This window comes from Pyxicephalus adspersus, chromosome 6, assembly GCF_032062135.1.
Source record: "Pyxicephalus adspersus chromosome 6, UCB_Pads_2.0, whole genome shotgun sequence".
NCBI lineage: Eukaryota > Metazoa > Chordata > Amphibia > Anura > Pyxicephalidae > Pyxicephalus > Pyxicephalus adspersus.
This window is the reverse complement of record NC_092863.1, coordinates 106,707,583-106,731,054: the sequence shown is the minus strand read 5'-3', so window position 1 is coordinate 106,731,054 and position 23,472 is coordinate 106,707,583. Positions and strand designations below refer to the sequence as shown.

The window sequence follows — 23,472 nt, the reverse complement described above, 5'->3', positions numbered from 1 at the left end:
CAGTGTACAGAAATCCAGACATCAGTGAAACGGCCAGGTGGGTAAACTGTTAAAGGGATTTATTTATTTATCTTTTTATCAGGTAAATAGGATTTATTTCATCATAAATCTATATTTGGTGCAACCTAAAGTTTGAAGATATTTAGGAATTTTTCTATAATACTTCCAAACACAGCTAGTACTATATGAATAGTAAAATACTGAATCTGAGCCCATGTATCTGTTTTACTTTTCACCAGCACCACTGACCCGAATGCCTCACCTTTGAGTATTTAGCACATGGAAGTTCTCCTGTAAGTCTCTGCTGCAGTGTGACAGACAAGTTCATCCAGAAGAATCTCCACATCAAGAGTAGCCCAGAGGCCATTTTTGAAATTGTTTAATTTTTTCATTTTCATGTTTATAATTTTCTTACATAATAAAATTTAAGAAATTGGTAGCAGGAATAATGTAAGTATCTAGACACTCAATGGTCTTTCCAGTCTGGGACATTTGCATGGTAAAACACTTACAAAATTTATGGTCAGGACTTTGCCATCCAGGCCTAAACCAGAACACTGCGACCATCATGCATCACAGATAGAATAAGGCTGTTATACTGAAATGTAGTGTTTATCCTTTCTCTAAATGTAAAGTTCTTCATTTAGGCCAAAAGATCTATTGTGGCGGTTTTTGTCCGCAGCATTCTTTGTCTCCTTCTAGATGGTCCACATGATCGTTGAAAAACTGTATTGATGGTCAGCAATATTTTGGGGGGAGAGCAGAGGCTTTCTTATTGATTCCCAACCATACACCCTAATGCTGCTCAGCATTTGCCTGATGGTGGACTCTGGAACATCAACATTCCCCGGTGTGAATCACGTATTACGTATCTTGGAACTTATTCTGGGTTTTTGGGAACAGTTGGAGGTATCTTTGGTCCAACCCCTTCTGGGTAGGGTAACAATTTTCTTAAATTTGCTCTTTGTGTACAATCTTGATTCAAGATGATTGGTGGAGTTTAATTGTTTTTTTTTTATACAAATGAAAAAACAGTGGGGAGTTGTTTTATCTCCACAGTGGTTGCATCCCATGAAAAGCACCATATTCTAGTGGACAGAGATATTCTGCAAATTCACATGACATTAACATGGAACAAAGGAACTCCTTACCCCAAATATAAACACACATGGATGAGCAATAAATACATACATTTAAACTCAGTATTGAGTCACTGTTCAAAATGTATTGGGGCCTCCTAAATCCAAACTAATTGTTATATTATACAGTTATTGTATAGTTATACATTATAATTGATATAGTAGTTGCTTAAGGACAACATACCCGAGGCCCTGACCAGGTGATGGGGCCCTGGCTTGGCGGATGAGCCGGGGTTGCTGGAGGAGCCTCTGTGGTCTATGGCTTTGGGATTGGCAAACCCATCGTGTGAAGATATTCTCGCCCTAGTGATTCACTAAACATAACAATCTGTAACATATTGGTGTCTTTAGAACATTTTTGAGGCACCCAACATATAGCAGCCAACCTGAATGAACTGTGAAAGGTTTGTCATACTGTGCACTATCATTCAGTCCTGATTGTTGGAGATGAATGGAGGTTATGCTTTACAAATAATTTTCAAAAAACTGCACAGAGCTGGTGAAGTGTGTTTACCTACAAGGACCACCATGTAATTTTGTGAACAAAAGGAGGAACATTTCACCTGCTTATTACTTTTGGGTTTATCTTTACAATATGTGGATAGCATTCTGACATTGTGACACAGAGAAATCTAAGGAACCTATAGAAATCAATACGTCACCCAAACATTCACCATGAACCATAGGAAGCATTTAAATACCAATTTTGTCCAAGAAGCAAGCAAACAGAAAGTAAAATGATCCATCAACCAACAAAACCCAACTAAAAAAATAAGTAAAGGAGGGAAAAACTACATTGAGAAAGGATAGGGGGTAACTTGTGGAAAAGGAAAACCTAAGGCAATGTCATGGACTAAGCCCACCTCAGCACCTGCACATATATTGGGGCTTTCAGTAATGTCATGCACCAAAAGGTAAAAGTGAAGCAGGAAAAAATGGTGAACTTGAAGAGACAGCTATACATTGTGAAACAAGATATACCATGCAGGTTAATCACATGAAGAGGAAGAGCGGTGTCATCTTCTACATGTGTATCCGCCACATCCTCAGAAATGTCATCCTCATCTTCCTCATCCCTCTGAGGAAAGGAGGGGACTGCAGCGTCAAGAAAACAAAAATGAGCTGAGAATCCCCTGAAAAAAGAGGAACTTTGGTACCAGTTCAAATTGCAAGTGTTGTTATCCAACAGTAGAAAGGAAATTTTGTAGTTTGTTAAATATTCTAAATTGATTGAACATACATGGCTGCCAAGCAAAAATAGTTCATCTATTATCTATTATCGTTCAGAAACAATTGTACCTGAGCTGCACCAAGGTCAATAGAGCACCAAGTTCGCACATTACTGACCTCAAGCTCAGATTCATCGCTGTGTTCACTTTCACTGCCACTGTCTGATGACAAGTTTCCTGTTGAATCACTATCGCTTGATTCCACAAGTGATTCTAAATCACTATCGCTGCTTTCTAGTTGTTCAAAAACAGAGTTTGCACTGGCGAGACACCTTTTGTAAGCCATGGATATGGTCAAGTTTCCAATAAGAAGTCAGGGACGTTCAAGGTCAGAGGCAAATTTTCAAATGAGGAAAAGTTCAGGCAAAGATCAGACCAAGGTCAGGGCTGGTAATGGACAAACAGTAATTCCGGGCACTGGAAGAATCTGCTGGATGCACTAATAGATAAACTTTTGGATTTATTTACTAGTTGGATTTATTTTTTATAACTTTATCACTGTGATTAATTTGCTATTAAATTTCCTGGCAGGTCATGGCTCCCCAGCCTACCGACCATTCACGCATCACATGCAATGCAGAAGCCGGCCGGGGACAGCTGGAGGAACGCGCTGGATCGCAGGGAGCAGGTAAGATTTTTTCTATGCTACCTCAGGTGTGGCTTGGGGTTACTGCTTTTGGTACATAAAATTCACCCTGAGTCACATTCGGAATTGCCACCAGAGAGGTTAATTCCTCTGAGCAATAGGTTCCAGGAAATGGACACAAAATCCTGTTAAGATGGTATAGAACCCCAGAGAGACTCCAACCTAATATCAAAACACTGAGCTTTTTGGTTGTTATTGTATTTCATAAGAATATTAGGTTTATAAAATGTTTATAAGTGTATTATGTGAAGATTTATGGAAGCTAGAAGATATTATCCCCCCCCCTTTTTTTTCTTTTCCTAGTGTGACATTCCTTGTTATCGGTGTCTGGTGTTTTGTAACTCAGGAAAATGCTGGAATTCTTGTTTGAGAATTTTTATTTTACAAAAAAGTAAAAAAAAGAACAGTTTTTAATAAATAAAGAATAATATAAATATATAACATTTTGGTTTTTTTTAAATATATATATTTTTAAAAATATATTTGACTATGTATAAAAGCTCCAATTTCTGGATAATTTTAACTAGACCAATTTGGTCTAAATATTAGTCATTTGGCCACTTCCACCTCTTCTTGGCCAACAATGATGAACAGTACTGCTGGGTCCTGGGGATTCTTAAAGGAGATGAGAAGACTGAAGACCAGATCTGGAATGACTCCATAGTTCATAGGAAACGAGAAGCAAGATATAAATTGTGGTTCTCTATTGAGGTATTGGGGAAGACAAGGGTAAAGAATTACGAGGAAAATACAGAGTCTTCCCCTGAAGAACAGCTTCTCATTTCCAAAAATGGAGAATACTCGCTTCCTGGAGTTGCTAGATCGAGGTACTCCTAAGGAATGAGAGGAAACAAAATATATTATACAGAATAATAACACGTAATGTTAATGAACTCTGCACTTCTTACAAACATGTTTAAGGCTAATTACCTGGTTAGAACTAAGGGCCACTATACGGTCCAGATCATCCACCAGTTGTGGGAAGGTTGGTCTTTGGCATGGCACAGCATGCCAGCAGCCCCTCATCATCATGTATCTGTTAAAATATAACAAAATAGAACAAACTCAACAAATGGTCATAAATAGATTTATAATAAGACAGTAGTTATCCGATGTTTCAACCAGGGTTCCCCCAGAGGTTTCTAGGGGTTCCCTGAGCAATGAACAATTTGTACCTCTCTGGTCAATTACCACTGACACCAATGATCTTTTTGCTTATCTGTAAGCGGGACATTCTTCCCACTGACCAGGGATATAAATGGTATTCTCACTGACCAACACTAATGTGCTGTGAGCTGTAAATATAGTTATTATAATAGGAGTTACCTAAGACCCGAAAGTCAATAAGTGAAAGGTCCCTCATGTTAAAACAATTAACAAGGGTCAATGTATAAAGTGTACTGTTTAGTCATGAATGTTATAATAAATTTGGCCCCAGGATGTCACCACATTAAAAATTGACTTTCATTTATATGCGGTGTCAGTAAATTAGATTGATATTTTAGTGCAAATGAATGGGCCAATAGGCTAATGAATTAAATGGCACCTGAACATTTTACAAAGTGCTGAGCATTACCATCATGACTAGGTGTGTGTGTGGGCTCGAGGAATGACTTGTGAATCTATTATTTGCAAGAGGAAAGATTGGAATGAGCTATTTTCCCCAGGTGAGGTTTTTACTAATATTAAAATTATTATTATTATTATTATTATTATTAATAATAATAAACAGGAATTATGCAGCACTGTGCATTAAATATGGTTTTTATTGTAAACGTATTTAACCTCCTCTCCCCCTTTATATCTGAAGCATGTAGAAATTATTCAGTACTTACAAATCATTGGTGCAGTTGGTAGGCTTGTCCATCCGATGTCCGTCTTTTAACAACTTAAAGAGCTCCTCCATAGGAACCCCAGGGTATGGAGAGCCTCCAAGTGTAAAAATTTCCCACAATAGGACACCGAATGACCACCTGAAATATTAAAAAATTAATTAGTATTAATAAACTAAGTTATTACAGAAAACCAAAGCAAATAAACAAGAATATTCTATATGTAAAGTGTGTGACATATTTGCTGTGCATTGGCCTCAAGGTTTGATTTGCTTCAGTGCAAAAAAATTGCAATGTGACAACAGGTGTGAAAGTCAAATAATTATTAGAATGCCTGAATGATATAAGTTATCATAACTCTCTGGCATTCAGCAAAAACCAAACTTGGAGGAACTCCTAAGGAACAAAAGTAGCTACCAATCTAGTAAGTGATCTCACTGGGTTGAGTAAAAGTCCCAAGGGTGGGGAATGGAGATATTTTAGGAGGATATCCTCTCCATAAAAGCCGCTACATGGCAGCACTGAATTTGGGATCTGGGAGGTCCAAGCAGTGGAAGCTAACCTGGTTTGGCAACAGCTGACAGTGTTATGGAATATACTTACACATCACTTTGGTGAGTGTAGATGCGGTCAAAAAGAGCTTCAGGAGCCATCCATTTTACTGGCAAGCGGCCCTATTAACAAAATTCAGATGTTAACATTCTGTCACTAAAATATTTTAGTAATACCATGAAATATGCAATCCTAGATGTTTGAATTGATTTATTACATCTTCATTACAAGACAAGATAACCTAAATCCCTTTATTAAAGCAGAACTAAATGATAATAAAGGAAAAAATAAACTGCAAGATGGTAGATTCTTTATTGCAGAAAGGACAAGCAATGCCTCGTCTTCAATAAAACATAACTACCTGCCTGCTTTGTAATAGGCTGTGCTTTCTGCAATAAAGAACCTGCCTGCTCATGGTTTTACCTTTTTACTTTTACCACTTTATCACTGCTGGGAGGCAATACCTAAGATGGTTACCCCAGCTCCCAATAATAAAGGAGTCTCTTGGCTTTGTAGAGCATGCAGAAAATAATCCAGCCAATTTATTGAGCTATTGTGTTCTGCAGCAAGCCTTTTTATATGGTGTAAAATAACATTCAGGATAGCTTGACAAACCCTTACTAGCTAGAAAAAGTATTGTGATGATCATGTTCTATTATCACCACCGTAAAACATGCTTACATTTGTTGTCTTTTTGTAATAGTCAATATGGTGGACATCACGGGCAAGGCCAAAGTCTGCAATTTTCATGATGTTGTTGTCGGTTACAAGAACATTCCGAGCAGCCAGATCTCTGTGAATGCACTGAAAAGAGGGAAAATTCATTATTAATATTGGAAATTTCAAAATGAATAGTCCTTAGTCCCTTGTTGGGATGCCTCATTAAAAGTCATTTGTGCTGTGTAGCTCCACTGTTGTAGAAAAGCACCTTGGAAAACCAACATAAAATTACTAAGAACTAAGTGGTATGCTGCAAAAATGTTATTTACCTTTTTGGAAGCCAGGTATTCCATGCCTCTTGCCACCTGATAGGCACAGGAGACCAGGTCCTTGAAGGTGAGCTGCTCGTCCGTGGTACAACTGGGCTTGTAGCAATATTCCATACAGGCTGGACGCCTTGCCCGAAGGTACTCACGGAGGTTCCCTTTAGCAGCAAATTCCACAATTACATACAAAGGACCTAGAATAATCACATTGGAATTAGCAGGAGAACAAAATGTTTCTCAACATAAGTCTTTACAACTTTAATGCATACTTTTGCATATTTTATTTTTTCCTTGACATGCCATAGTAGTACTAAGCAGTAGGAAAGTTGGCTTGCAAAGTGTCAGAAATCAGCCGGTAATGTGCTGAGGCAAGACCTTTCCCTGCACAGCTCTCATTCATCTCAAATGTAGAGGAACTGTAGAGCTTAACATCTGGCTCTTTGTTAATTAACTTTTCTACTGTTATGACTCTCATGGAACTTACCATCCTGGGTGCAGGTTCCAAGAAGATTGATGATATTTTTGTGCCTTCCAATCATTTTCATCATCTCCATTTCTGAAACGAGGTCAATCAGGTCTTTCTCAGTAGCATCGGCTGCATCAAAGAAACATTTAACACAATATGTTTTATTAATAGGAATTAATATTGGATTAAACTGATTAAACAACAACAATTCACAAGCTAGGCCATGGATGCCAGTGAACAAACATGCATTTTATTAGGGCCCAGCATAGGTGAACCCTTAAAATAATTCAGGTCCTCGGGGAACTCCTGCTTAATTTACCAAATCTGCAGCTCACAGCTCATTAGTGTGGTTGTCGGTGGAATAAACGCCTACTACATTGTTGGCCATTGGGAGGGCTGCTAACTTTATAGACATTTTGGATGACTTGGGAGGCACAAATTGCTTCTTGCCCAAGGATCCCTGGTTAAGAAACTTGACCAACAAACTGAAAAAATAGCTGAAATACTGATGTAGTTCTTAAATGAAAAATCCATATTTCTCCACAAACATAGCTTCATATTAAGCAAAATATGACTCCAGCTCTCCAATAACCTCAAAATTAAAAGATGAATCTTACATTTAAGCATTTTGACAGCAACTTGAGTCACCCTGTTTGGTCTCTCCTTGTCCAGCCCGATGGCCTCCGCCATAACTACTTGACCAAAGCAGCCTTCTCCAAGTGGATTTCCCAAGATCAACCTACATAGAAACATAATGGTGTAGGTAAATCATCTGTTGACAGGAGAATATAGGACAGAACAAATCATAAATATGTATTGCTTACCTGTCTCTTGATAATTCCCATCTAGGGTCTTCAGGAAGCTCATATTTAGGTACACCAGACAGTATTATTGTGGCGTTTGATGACATGCGGGACGGCCTTACCAATACTACACCAGAATTCCAGGATGATCTGGAGTTTACCTATTTTTGAGAGGATTAAGAAGAACAGGTTATCCTATGAACAAAATAAACAAGTGCCAACTTATTTGTAGATGTGTGTGTAACATTGTGGAGGGGGTCTGCTGGAAATACTTGTTTCAGGCTGTACTAAAGGATGTATAGGAACTGCCAAACTGCTATAACATTGCATAGAGGACTGCAGATAAGTGGCACAATGTCCAATCAAAAAATGGTATATTTTGCCTCTTAAACACATTTCCTTTATTGATGTGTAGCTTTAGAAAGTGCACTGCACGAGCCAGTGAGCTATACACACAATTTACAGTATAGCGTGACTTCCATCAGAAAACACACCAACTAATTACCTTCTAAGCTGCAGTTGCCAGATCTTTCTATGTGGACATTCTTGGTAGGGGAGCCAATTTAGACGTTCGATACAATTTGTGGAAATTGCTACATAAATATATAAATACATAAATAATAAGTACTTCTATTCTTTAAAGCTTTTTACTAAAAGCCCACAAATATTTATCCTTTTCCCACCTTTGAGTTCTCCACTTGACCTTGAGTGGAGACAAGCTTGGAACCTGTGCTTGTAATATAGAGTAATATAGAGTAATATAGAGTGTAAATACTATAATGTTGCCCACATGAGATCTTCAGTCATCAATGCATTTCACCAAACAAGGGTGTTAGTGAGGATCCCTGGTCGGGTGTGTTCATGGAACCACAAAATGTAAAACTGTATCTGGTTTGCCATGTTTTATATTCTATGGCAGTTTGTGTTGGAGGAAAGTGGTATTCCATGCAAAGTTATGCAGGTAAGCATTATACCAAACTAGACCTAGTCTGCTATGTGTGTATCAGTATTACTTCAGGCTCCTCTGAACAGCAGCACAAAGTGATTATAATTGGTCTATGTCAGCATTTGGGATCTGTCCTAATATAAAAACACTTAAGGGTAATAGATTCCAAATACTACCATCTTTGTTGTGTGTTCTTCAAAAATAGTGACACACCAATGTACTTACTGTAACCTGTCGTCGCAGTGGAATGCTCCTGGTCAGTTTCTGGACAACCATCTGGCCTTGGAGATCTGATTTCTTGGATGGATACTTCTTCTTAAAGATAATGACTGTCACAAACATGGCCAACACGATGGTACCCCCCGTGCAGTAAATAATGATTTCAAGTTGTAGTGAGGATGGTGCATAGGTAGGTATTTCATCCTCAGCTGTGTCCATGAACATAAAAAGATGTTAGGATATAACAATTACATTTGTAAATGTATTTATGTACTTTGTGTAAGAAGTTAAAGGAGCAAAGGAGAGGACAAAATGTAAATACCTTCAAGAACAGTCAGCCATGCAGAATGGTGGGAGAGCCCAATGGAGTTGGCAGCCAGACACGTATACTGTCCAGCATCCTTTAAGGTGACGTTATTCAGGTGGAGAACCTCAATCTCCTTGTCGGTGGTATTGACTCCTGCAGTCTACAAGGGAAGAAGATGCCATGAAAACCAGAAGACAAGTTTTGTTTTGTTTTTTTTAGTCCTGGCAATATACTGGAATTTAGAGGATTAACGTTTTCTCAAGCTTTGCTTAAGAATCCTAGATAGGTTAGTACACTTTAGTTTTTTCAGGCACTTTGTGGGGGCAAACAGATAACTAGTGTTGTGTTTGAGGTATATTTACCCTTTTATTCAGACCACAGAAGCCATAACTAATACTTCAACCCCCCACCCCAACTAAACAGACATAACTTAATGTATTCTGCTGCATCTGGTTGGCTATTTTTTCCATTGGGCTAAATAAGACAAACAACTACCTATAATTTTATTATTATTAATAATATTAAACAGGATTTATATAGCGCCAACATATTACGCAGCGCTGTACATTAAATAGGGATTGCAAATGACAGACAGATACAGACGGTGATACAGGAGGAGGAGAGGACCCTGCCCCGAAGAGCTTCCTGTTCCTTCCAGATGTTGTACACAGACACTTCTTCAGTTTGCCTACCTTAAGAATCTCCACATATGGGTGACCATCAGGAGCTGTTTTGCTTCCGTTGACCTCAATGTGCCGGAGCCATTGTATGTGAGGCTGGGGATCGCTGTACACCTTGCAGTAGAGCTTTGCACTACCTCCAACAGTTACTGTCATATTTGCTGGCAGTCCGGCTTGAAGGATTGGCCGATGAGGAGAGCGCTCTGCAGAGAAAAAAGTTGTTGCTTTCAGTCATATGCAATATACAGATATACAGTGTTTTCTTTAAAAAGCTATTTTTTTTCATTAATTGCTTCCTCTGGGTAACACCCACAATAAAGCAGAGGTTGCCAACTGAGGAAGTGGTCTCCAAGGGTGTGTAGATTATAATGACAAGATTTATCCAATTGACTTGAATTTATGAAGCCCCCAATGATAATCCTTGAGTTCTTACCGACTACATCCAGCAGGTATGTGTGGCTAATGCTGCCATACTTGTTCTCCACAATACAGGTATAATTCCCCCTGTCGGATGGGACAACTGAGTCCATTATAAGACTCCACGCCTGAGAACGGACCTACCAATGAAAAGAGAAAAATACACAATTCTTATGATCCTAAAGTGGCATGAAGTTTCATTCAATATTTAAGGATTGCTATAAATTCTGTAACCCATAATATATCGGGTCATGAGTTTCCAGGACAATCTTTACCTTATACCCGCCGATACGATGATCTGATTTGAACTCTTTGCCATTCTTCAGCCAGCGTAGTTTCGGTTTTGGTGTCCCACCTGCTGGACACCTAAACTTCACCGTTTTGGCTGCCGGTACGGCGTGCAGTCTCTTCATCATCTTTTCAGGGTTTATCCAGTATGGTACTATTAGAAAAATGGAGGCAAAGATTAACATTTTGTATTTCCCATAAACTCTTGAACATCACAATAAAGATATCCTTTTATGTATTGTATTGGGGGATTTCTGATCATTGATCAAGACCACCAATATCCACAAAACTTAAGAACTACCTATTGACACATACCCAAAAGGATGTTTTTGTACCCTATATTTAATGTAATCCAAAACTTGTTGGTTTTCAGCTGACTGCATTAGAAGTAGGTAATCACGGTTTTTGGTGCTTGGCAAACAAATTTTCTAGCTTTTATCTGCAAATGTGATCAGTGCAAGCCAAACCCATAACGATGACCCTCTGATAATGCTGCCATGACACTGTTAGTGTCAATGGTTCAGACTAAAAATAGGTAAACTTTTAACAAATTGGGTTACTTTGTCAGGTTTCAAGCAGTTAACCCATGCAACATCTATGGACATTGATGTAAATGTATGAAGCTACAAAATAATAGGTGCGTAGTGTATATTCAGCAGGTCCATGATATAGGAAAAAAGAATGGAAAATAATTTGACCGTAGATTCAAGCAAAAAATAAATCTGCACCAAGCTTTAAAACATTGACTCTTGTGGCCAAAATAGAAGTAAAGGGAAAGCCATGTATTTAGAAATGAGATGAAACGCATAGTATAGGGATGATTATGGATTAAATATTAGATAACGGGTCCTCAAATAATGTGATCACACAATCCAACCCACATAAATGAAGTAACTTTTTACTTACTTTTGGATTTTGGAATTTCTGGCCCCGCCATTTCTAAAGAATTATCTAGATCATACTCTTCATCTTTGGCAAAAAGTAAAGCATCTATGGTACGGGAAAGAAAAATATCCATTAAAATTCATTACTATTAGTGAGTGTTGTCACCGTAAGAGATGAAATGTTACATCACTAGGTGAAATACATAGAAAAAGCCTGAAAAGGAAAACTAATGCCATCACCTCCATTTGACCATCATCATATTATTATTATTGATTTTATCTTTTATAATCATGTGGGAAGCATCTGCACATAAATTGGTATTCAAAGTAATAAGGAATTTGCTTTAATATGGTTGATTCACAATTTGTAACAGGTTGTAATGAGAATGGGATGAAAAAATGCCCAAGCAGAAGTTACCTGGATTTAAATTTGAATGGCAGAACTATCCCTAGAATCCGAGAGACAATTAGGATTACAAAATGTCAAGCCTGGCACCGCCCTTTCATGAAATATCGCTATAAAAACTTTGGATCAGGGACTGTGAGCACAGTGGATCCATGGATATGTTAACCTTAAAAACGTTGAATTGGGTCTTGTAATGATGGTACCTACCTTGATTCGACATTGTAGAAAGGGGAAAGGGAGCTGAGAGAGCGGCGCCAAGCACCACTACCCAGAGGTACAAGCACCTTTCGGAAAACATGGCTTCCAGTGTGAAGAGTGGATGAATCTCTCTATACCTGTATAAACATAAAGATAAAAAAACAATCCATTAGCAATGCAGTGTAAATGAGAAATGGAAAGTTGGTCATGGCTGTAAAGCACAAAAAAATGAATGATAAAAATATAACTACCAAGAAACATTGAGGACATGAAAGAGATTCCCAGGACAAATGTCTGATTACCGGTTTTATAAATGTCCTATGTGTAAAAAAAACTTTTGGGTAAAATTTGGTTTCCAGCAAGCTCCTAGTTTTGTGCGGGGGTTTCATGATTTTACTGTAAGATAACATTGTATTTTCAGTCAACAATAAGAGGAATGCAAATTGGTCAAAACAGATGGTAACACGTCTTTGGGGCAAATCTATTTTTGACCCAAAGAAAATGGACTTCCATTTTGCACATTGCATTGTACCTTAATGTTTTTCCAATTGGTTTAAATTCACCAAAAAGAGTAAAAATGGGAAGTATGAGCCAAAAAGAACCTTGAAGTACTTGAAAAATAACATAGGATTCGTCATGGCTTTGTTTCCTGTTCCTACACATCCAGCGTTTACAAGTTCCACATGTGGGATTCATGCAGGAATGCTGGAAATGTATCATGACCTACTGAACGTCTAACTTTCGGTGTTACATGGTCATATCTTATTTATCTTCCACCAACAGAAAAGGGGACATGGCTATACTGCAAAACATAAACTTATTAGGTCCATGAAACATTAAATTTTCAGCTTAATTTCTAGTAATATTCAGCCTTATTGCTATTAGAATTTGCATTGCTTCAGTCTGGGGGTTTAGATCGACTTTACAAGAAACTCAATGATTAAAGCTGTTGATTTGAACTAGATCTCAAAAATTGGCAAATAACCAGAAATTGACCAGAAATTATAGCATAAACAAGTGGCGGACCAAATACCATGGCAGATCAAATATTTACACATAAAAGGGCCACTCTAGCTCTCGCATAGCCAGCAACATAACAAAGGCCTGTATAACAATACAAGCTACACAATGGTCACACATGACAATGATATGGCCAGGTTACAAAGTCACATCTTCCTGGTGTACAGAAGTTAACTTTTCCTCCTTCCTTTGTGTAAATAGGAAAATCTTTTCTGTTGGATCTTCTTGTCTGGTTTATTGTATTTTTAAAAAGGATAATTTGCCTTGCTGTGTTAAAAAAAACCCCATAAGGCATTTTTAATTGCAACACTATGCATTGCATGCTTTATGAGTTGGTGATGTGCCATTGCTTATTTTTAAAGAAATTACTTACCCAAATTAAATCACTGATCAGATCCTTTTTGTTGTTTAAATTGCTTCTCACTTTAATCCTTGGAATTCCAAAAATTCAAGAAGTAAAAAAAATCCAAAAAAGTCAAACAGAAGGTCCTTAAGTCTTTCCCAAAAAAGATGTATAAAACAGATCAAGGTAGAAAGTCCGAAACCATAAACTGATAGAGATCCTTTGGTGGATTAAATCAAATGGGGATTTTTACAAATGTCCTTAATAAATCCAGGTAGAGATAAAAACAGAAAATCTGAGAATCAAAGCCGCTTCTTGATGCCCTCCAAGATGGTGAGATAGATGCCTCCGAAGGCTTCTAATACTGCTGATCCAGGACTCCCATGAGTGTGTGCACACCAGACCTGCGTCTATCTAAATGTACAGGATTCCTCAGGCATGTGGAACTGATGAGTTTTCATTAAGGCTGAACAATTCAGAGTAGTCCTTCCTTCCCTATTGTCCCTTGCAAGAATTTGCAACTCTTCCCAGGCAGAGTTCATTAGCAAAAACTCCTCCCCCCTTGGGCCAGGGACAGAAGTGCAGCTGGACAAATATGCATACAGAATACAACAGCTGTGGGGGAGGGAGGTGGGGGTGTCAGAATTGCAAATTACAGTTTGGTGCACCCAAATGTGCTAGTGTTTGATAATTAAATGATTTTGTTTTCTTGGCGTTGATCTGAAAAGTCAACAAGGCCATAACATAGTCACAGTATAAATGAGGTTCACATGTGGGTGGCCATTACCAGACTGATTTTTGCAAGAAATGACACCAATCTGGCAACCTCCTCCTTTGTAGACATACATGGGGATGAGTGGAAGGACCTCATGGGCCATTGGGGTTTTTTATTTTTATTTGGAAAGATGAAGGCAATTTGAGCAAAACATTTTTGTAAAATTGTACTACAAACGGTTTTGGTATTGAGGTGTTTCTACAAAATATGCTTGAAATTTACTAAAAGGTTTTACTTTAGATTCAATTCTTTAATCAGAAATTGGATCATAAGTAAAGTCTTGCCGCATTATGAGCCTTGGACCTGGAGTGACCAATGCACGTCATGAATTGACACTTCCATGAAATAATGGCCTTGTGTAAAGCTAACAAAACATTACTCCATCACCCTGGCTTGACCCTGATCCCTACTTTTGTCCACATCGGCCAGGATTTAGGTTTGTGTGTACTTCCTCCTCATAGTTAGAAGTTCGAACACAATGGTCCCCATGATGGAATCAAGGCTTTCTGTATGAAATTTATTTTAGCAGACATTGTAGTAAAAGCCCTGCACACATGGCCTCCATTTACATCTGTGATTTGGTATGTTATGAATGTATGTTATGTGTTAGCATGGTCAGGAAATGGGAATCTCATTCTATCAACTGGCTACCAATGGCCCGATGGACCAGAACATGCATCTTCAATTTGTATTCTTGACACAGCACCGTACACAGCTCAGTACATTGTTAGTGTTACAGTGCAGCAGAAGCAATGCAGGTGCAGAGGAGTTGCATTTAGTTAGTGCGTTACTGTAATGTACGTCAATGCAATGCATAAAGGCCGAAAGGTGCCGGTACCGTACTCTGGCTGACACTTCTGTAAATAGTAAATAGAGTAATTCTTGCAGATTTCATTGTAAAACACATTATGCTTTAGATTTTGGTTTGCCATTTGAGTGAATTATTCCTTCCAAATGAACATTACCCTTGAAATATTTTTTTTTCTTAAATTGCTAATCAGAACACTCAGGATTTGTTGGGACATGTACAGTTCATCTAAAAGATACCTGGTGTGCAGAAAAAAATGCTCACACATTCACAAATGTGCTGTGATCTTCCCCCTAAAGAGAAAAGGTCTTACCCCCCACCAGGACATAAGGCTCCCAACCGAGGAGCAGACCTCCTGCCAACCTCAAAGCCAGGTCAACTCTGATTCTTGGGGACCAGCTGACACCAGTCATTCTAAAATAAGGTGGCCTTCTCTAAAAGACCCCAATGGAGAAAGGAAGAGAAAAACATGCAGTTAGGTTAATTGGCTTTCCCACAACACTGGCCTTAGACTGTGAATACATATGACTATTGTAGGGACATTAGTTAATGACATGACTATGGGCTTCTTACAGCGCTCTGTATTATGTCAGCGCTATATAAATACTGTGTAATAATAATCATCATAGTTTCTCCTGATTTAAGGCCCCAAAGAGCTTGGAAAATCCATCAACTATGTCAAAAGTGTGTTTGTGAATAAATAAATGTATGGCTTAGGGACTGGTCTGTATGAATATAATATAGACCATTCATTTCCATGATAAAATGGGTGTTTGCTCTAAATTGTAAGTCTCCATATTGACAATGTTCATTCCAGTTCTCCATATTAACTGCTGTGAATATCTTATAACTTATTAGATGGTGGACCATAGCTGACTGACCAGATATATTTTACCTCTGAATCTTCTATATGTACCTAGTGAGAGCTATAGGAAATATTGGGAGGATTTTCATTTTTCTGTGGTAATCCATGAAACTTCAATTCCACAAGAGCAAAGAAAATGTTCTATTGTGATATATCCAGATCACAGGGACCAAGCTGGTTTAATGTGAAAAGGTTTTTTAAACTCCTGAAATAATAAAACCCAGACTTTATAGTAAAATGGAGGAAGCCTCACAAGTGTATCGCATGGCACCAGGTCTAATTAATGAAGGAACGTAGATAATAAACCGAAATGTAGATGAGTTGTGGATAACAAGTCCTTATAAAACAAAGCTCATGGTGAAATTCCAAATTAAATAAAAAAAAAAAACCCTTACTAGAGGATAAGAGATTGTGGATTGGGAAAGCCAACATGGCTGAGCTAAAACCCAAAAACCTGTTCATCCAGAATGTCCTCCAGCCATGTAAGACCAATGGAAGCGATGTGAATAGATTTCAGTAAATGGGTTTCATTTACATATATTCCAGGCCTGAATACTAACCAGCTAAACTTTGAGATACAGATCAACAAACAAAGAGCCTGTGACAGAATTACCCCAATAATTCACTTTTTACACATTCTGGGCTGGCTTACCAGAATATTTCCCTACCGGGGGTGTTTCATTTTTATCTGGATTTATATGTCTAAAAGCCGTACATTGTCTTTTCTAACTCACCAAAATATGTCCAATATTTAATAAATTTATTATTAATCTTTAAATAAAAAAACACAAAAACCTGGTAAAACAAAAGTGCATAAATACATAAAAATACTGAAACCTGTAATATAACTGTACAGTAGCATATAATTAATACAAAATAATTTTAAATTCCCATCATGCACCAACGTCAACCAACCTGACCAACATCACTGGGAACTACCGGGGAATGTCAGCGCAATCGCCGGGGAAGCGATCGGAGGAAAAGTACATTGGAAATTTAACACAAGAAGAAAAAAATCAAAAGTTGGATCACTCAATCCAACTTTGGCAAATGAATTTCCAACATTATGGCATAACGGTTGCCATATGCATGGCCCATGAAAGCCCAATTCATTGATGAAAGTCCAGTATGAATTCAATTTGAAGGTTGCCAACCCAGACCCCATTCTGAAAATGCTGTTTGCTTGGCTGTAATGCCAACCTACTGGCCTCATTCAGTTTGAGATGAAACAGATGAAGTCCATTGCTTTGGAAAGTGAAAGTCTCAACAAAACTTTCACAAGTTTTCTATAGGAGGAAGTGATTAGTGCTGGGATTTCCTTTCATCTCTATGGATTGTATGATAAGCATCAAACCTGCCCTGTGTCTGCCATTCTTCTGATGCATGTAGGGCCGTGTTTGTCCTCCATACATGGGCAGATTGTTGGATTGTGCCATAGGCTCTGGTTTAGGGTGTTCATCTATGTACATTGTGCATTGCAGGTGCAACTTATCCAAAGCAAAAGAGGGGACAAACATGACAAGAGTTCCTCTGTATTTGCTTGCTGGGTGGATCTTGCACTGCATGCTGGACAATTCTCTGTTTTAGCTGCACTTTAGGGGTATTATTGTGTTAACATGGTCATAATTTAGGATTAAAAAATGAAAAGCAATAGATTATTGAATAGAGTGTGTTTATAGCTCAGACACCAAACACAAACTAGTTAGAGTTCTCTTGGCTCTGGTGCCGGATTTTTGTTACCCGATATCATCTCAGGCAGGAATTTCTGAAAGCTCAACCATTCATGACAGCTGTTGTCCTCACCTCTCCAGAATGGCCATTTATAAAACTGTCACTCAAAGCAATCACTAATGATCATTGCCAGCAATTATACGGAAGGGTCTCTGCAAGGCTGAAGCCAAACCTTTCTTTGGGATTTGGATTGAATGGGAGCAGGACAAGGGGTCACAGCAACAGGAAGTAATAGGAAATCTCACTGTAGACAACAAATTGCTTTCCTTGTCTCTGCAAGTTTAGGGAAATAGTATGTTGTGGACACAGGTAATTAAAAAACAAAAACATTATATAGAAAAACTAGTATGGTCATGGGACTTTTAAGGCATAATTCATCCAACAAAAATTACAACTGTAATTTATATAATAAAAATCCATATGTTTTATTAACACAAGTCTATATATAAAGAGTTTAAGTGCTATAGAAAGACTTTTTAACTTTATGATTTAATATTTCTGTACAGTTTCACCTTTTATGCATATAAAGCAAAGCATACATGATCCATACTTTTTTTAAAGCATATTTGTAGGCATGTTGCTGTTTTAATATTCATTGCAATGAAAATACAATATCAATGTATTGTTGACATAAAAACAAAACCCTTGGTCCCATAGGAGTAGGATAGGAAGTGCTGGAAACAAAGATACCCACTATGAGGTGGGGTAACAAAGTTCAGCATGTCAATGGGTCCACTTTCCAAAGAAAATTTGCAAGTCAGGTAAAGTGCTTCTTATAGTTCAACCCGAGTACAATAAATGAACCTAATTCAAAGGTTCCCCTTATACATCAATGGAAAACATTAAAGCCCATTGAATTTTTGGGTTTGAGTTCTATGGTCATGTCTTGGTCTGTATCTGGATCATCCATGGATTTTCTTTTCCTAACTCCAGCACCATTATTACCACCTCAATGTCCCTTCCTTGGATACTCTGGCCAAGGCCCGTGGGCTGGCACCTATTCTTTTCAACTTCATGAATGAACTGTGATCTTCATTAGAAAGCCTTTTGTTTTAGCTGATTTGTGTCTCAAAGTTTAGTTGGTTAGTATTCAGGCCTGGAACATATGTAAATTAAACCCATTTCCTGAAATCTATTCACATCGCTTCCATTAGTCTTACATAGCTGGAGGACATTCTGGATGAACAGGTTTTTGGGTTTTAGCCCAGCCATGTTGGCTTTCCCAATCCACAATCTCTTATCCTCTAGTAAAGAGGTTTTATTTTATTTACTTTGGAAGGTTACCATCAGTTCTGTTTTATAAGGACTGCTTTTCCACAACTCATCTACATTTTCCTTTAATAATCCTTGTTCCTTGATTATTTAAGCTTCCTCTGAAGTCCCCAAAATCTGGGTTTTATTATTGCAGGGGATTAAAAAACCTTTTCACATTAAAAAGTTATCACAATAGAACATTTTCTTTTTTTCAGAGAAACAAATATCATCTCCCCAATATTCCCCACATAGCCCCGACTTCTTATCTCTGTACTAGTACATAATATTGGCCGCCTGTCCTTTAAAAAGACAGCAATGGTTTGCAGAAGCTTACACTCTCTGCAATGATCTCTATATCCCCCCCAAGCGTTTTTGTTCTTTGAAACTGATATTGTTTGCCTTCATAAATTCATAAACATAATCTCTTTACAAATATCACTTTTTTGCCAAACGAGCCCTGACTTTTACCAATCATAAGATTGGCAATTACTAACACTCACCTTTTGGGAATTAAATCCGTTAAAAGTCCCCAAGGTTTCATCTGACTTTATAAAATATTATTATTTCCCTATTTTATTCCATGATGCTTGGATTTTAGGCTTCATTCATTCTACAGTTCTGTCCTGAATGCTGAAAAACACAACATGTGGCCTTCTGCAGTTTACTTTATTAGGGCAGCAATGAACTGATCAATGCAAACACATTGCACACAAATGAAGTGCATGCTGAATATTTTTTTCAGAGCACAATGTGTTTCAGTTTATTTATTGCCCTGGTAGTGAAATAATGAATGGCAAACCAAAGCACCCACTCATGTCAGCATCAATTCCTAACACATGTTGAAAATGTCATACATTGACCATCATATGCACCATTGCTTAGGACTGGAAGAGTCCACATAGATTTCTAGATTGAACATGACAGCCATTGCCAAACAATTATTTTTGAAACTTTTAAGTTTAATCAAAGTTGTAACTAAAATTCATTAAAGATTTGGATACTGCAAGGGAATAGAATAATGCAAAAATGACAAATACTAAAATATACAACAGGCAAACGTGTGCCACAATAATCTGAAACCACTTAATTAGTCCAACATATTTCATATGACAGCACCTAAAGCTCCAGGCGGAGTTTGTCCACAAAGCATTGTGTGTGTTTCTGAGTCTGACATTGTCATGTAAAATCTCTTACCAAGCAAGCTGTCCTTTCATCTCTAGAAACCAACTGAAAACTTCATTTATACACAGTGGAAATGGATTGTTTTTACCTATTCACCTGAGGAGCCTTGAAACACATGTGTATTGCAAATGTATCCTACACCAATTCAGAGAAAATGTCCATCAATGTCCCAGTAATCCTTGCATTGTGATTAGAGGAAATGGATAACTGCTCAACCATTAATGCCACTCAATGGCAGCTTATAGGAACAGAGACTTTATGTGGATGGAAAAAACAAATTACAGGGGCCCAATTTATGTGATATCATTGAATCCACCCTGGCACGTATCTCGTATCTGTGTTTAGTGTATGTTGGGTTCTGGGTTGGGTTTTTGTCTTTAATGTTCTTTCATATACACGGCTAATCATTTTTTTCTGCTTTGCTGTATTTTTACATTCACCATACTCAATACTTTCCTTTTGCTCTCACATAAAATTACAATGACGAGTTACAAAATTGAACATATTGAAACTTCCTTTAATGACATTTCCATTTCTTTCTATACACCCTGCTGGGAATGGATACCATGGCTGCTCTGCAAAAAAAATCGGAATATGAGGAAAAAACTTTTATGGCATCATAAAGAGCCGGTCAATTTCAAGGTATATAGTTAGATTTATTGGTTTTATAAGTTGACTCAGTATGGCACCCCGGTTTTTTTTTAAATACATAAGACCCTTGATAAACATTATGTCTTTATTGGAAGGGATTTCATACATACAGTACAGGTATATGAACAGTAAGATCTATTGATAAAGCATTTAATCTGATAATGGAGCATATTCATAAAAATCCGATGGTGGAATATATTCCTGAATAAACTTGCAGGATTCTTTTATTGGACAGATTCATTAGTAAATGGTAATGTGCAGTAACAGTTACCCCATGGAAGGGGGATACATCCCCGTAATTGGTACCCCAGGGAAGGGCATGTATCCTAATGACAGCTTGGTCTGTTGCAGTTGTAAAATACCAGATATACCAACAAGATTTATACATACATCATGTATCAATATTACAGAGGGCACCTAGAAAAATTACTATTGGGTTAATGCTACCAACAAACTACCTCATATATGGTATTGTTGATTATAGGGTGCTAAACCTATAGTTCTGTGATTTTTGTCCCAATGGGTCTCAGATCTGAATATATAATATTCCCATATCAGCTGAGGTTGTCTGTCTTCCCTCTTATGTATTTAGGTCCCCTAGATTACTGCACCGTCCAGGGTTTGGAAGTGGGCAGCCATATTTTGTAGTACTACACAGCTTTCAAGATAAAAGTATAGGGGACTCACTTTCTATAAAATGGGACATAAAGGTCATAAGAGAAGAGGATGAATCTGTAACTTAATCCAGATTTTTTCCCTCTTTGATTGAAGGAGGAGATGCATTAGATCAATTAAAACAGCAATGACCCTGCTTGGTGTTCTTCTGGGATGTGGCATAGAATTCCCTGTAACTGGTGAGAATTGGTGAGTCGGGGATCTGTATGTCTACCTCACTCATTGAAGTGGTTTTAAAGACTTTGAGAATACAGTTAGAGATCTTTTTGGATGGAATTGTAGGGCATCTCCAATGGAGATTGAGATGAATAATGGTGCTGAAGTTTTATATTAGGAAATATCCATGGATGATCCAGATACAGACCAAGAACTCAAAATAAACCCGAAAACTCTGTTGATGTATAAGGAGAATCTTTGAATTGTATTCATTTATTGTACTCAGGTTGAACTATAAGGTGCACTTTTTGTACCTGAAATGTATCCATTCACATGCTGAACTGTTGTGGAAATGAGTTGCTACTACTAACCACTGATAGCAGAGATCCAGTAATGTAATAACATGAGATACGCTGTCAGAGGGTTTGCTGACTTGATGGAGCAATCAACTGGGGATTGTCCGTCAATTTTTTGAACCTAACCCGCCTTTGTGATCTGCCTAGTGGCAATTTTGCTCATGGAGGAGTGATAGCCTGGTGGTGGGATGGCCCACTGGTATAAATCACTCTAAGGCCATCTCTCCTCCATAAGCAAAGTGTAGGGACTCACTTTAAAACCAGAAGGAAAGGCGATGTATTTGTAACCTAATCCAGATGTTGCTGTTACCCCTTTAAATGAAGAAAGAGATGCATTAGATCAATTTAAACAGCAGTGACGCTGCTTGGTGTTTGCTTTTTTGGGATGTGGTATAGAATTCCCTGGAACTGGTGGGAATTTGTAAGTTGAAGATCTGTATGTCCACCCAATTATTTTTTCTTTTGAAGTCTTTGGTTTCAAAGAATGAAGCATTCAAGTCCTGAATATTGTACCTACTAATTATGAAGGATGTTATTATGTTCCTCTGCCTTGTAATAAGCGGACTTTTATAGGTGAGTCTGTTTATGCAACAAGCTAATGAGAATGAGCATGGAAAGTAATAAGCAGTTCCTTAATTTGTCATGACACTCCTGGGGTTCTGCTTGTCTTACCAGCAGGTGGTTCCTTCGTTTGCTATCTTCATGGGCTAACATTTTGGTTACAGATTTAATGACTTTTTTATTGTGGTTTCCTGACTTGTGTTGGCTGGTATGTGAGCTGAAATTTGGTCCCCTGAGGGCTTTTGGGAACCAGAAATGTAACTCTTGCCAAAAGCTCAATCCTTGGTTGGTGAATATCTTGTGGACATTCATATGCTGATATACAACTGGCAAGGCATGTCTCCATACTATATATTCTGACTGGCAGATCCTTATTGATATGGAAGGAAATGTCTTTCCTTGGTTGGGGCAAGAAAGAATATTGGAGCCAGAATTGATGCCCTGAAGCCTTTACTAATAAGAAGAGATTGTCCCGGTTTGTTGATGATTGGGGACAATGAATTGGAGTCACCTGAACATCCCTATTCCCTTATACTTAAGTCCCAGGTGTTGATGGTACTAATAAAATGTCAGGTTTTGACATAATTTAATCAAAACAAAATACCTTAGAGGTATTTGATGTTTCTCCTTAGGCTAGGTACACACGTGCAATAATTGTTGTTAGAAAACGAACGACTAACGACCGGTTGTGCACAAATATTTTGAATGACCGTTAACGATACGGCTGTAACGATACGATTCGTTCAAATATAATCCAACAATAGCATACACACGCTAGATACGATCGTTTGAACAATGCGGGGAGTGACATGTAAACGAGAAAGAACAATCCACGATCACTACACGACCGTACACACCATAGATAGTGAACGATCGTTGCTCAATCAGATCCGCCGGGATGGTAGTTCGTTTCCAGCAACATTCCTCATTCATCTGCGTCATTGGCCAGTTGTTTTTTTTGTTAACAGTTATCAAAATGGAACGGTTGTTAGTCGTTCGTTTACAACGATAATTATTGCACGTGTGTACGTAGCCATAGTCCGTGGGATGTTTTTGTGCAGTTATAATCAGTTTCTTGATTTGTTGTTTTTCTGGTG

General features: G+C 38.0%; 1 protein-coding gene and 1 long non-coding RNA gene across 2 annotated transcripts in view; both read right to left on the bottom strand.

Moving 5' to 3' along the window:
• The window catches only part of LOC140332635 (uncharacterized), a 55,330-nt gene that overhangs the window by 2,362 nt on the left and 29,496 nt on the right, over positions 1-23,472 (bottom strand). The window lies entirely within an intron of this gene.
• Positions 3,617-12,020, bottom strand: LOC140332382 (fibroblast growth factor receptor 1-like). Its single transcript, XM_072413653.1, has 16 exons — positions 12,008-12,020; positions 11,417-11,500; positions 10,498-10,664; positions 10,239-10,362; positions 9,818-10,008; positions 9,141-9,285; positions 8,825-9,027; positions 7,675-7,814; positions 7,468-7,589; positions 6,869-6,979; positions 6,388-6,578; positions 6,080-6,202; positions 5,450-5,520; positions 4,850-4,987; positions 3,945-4,050; positions 3,617-3,847 (listed from the first exon to the last, which is right to left on the bottom strand). The coding sequence occupies exons 1-16, from the start codon at positions 12,018-12,020 to the stop codon at positions 3,752-3,754; spliced, it is 2,025 nt and encodes a 674-aa protein (XP_072269754.1). The 3' UTR covers positions 3,617-3,751.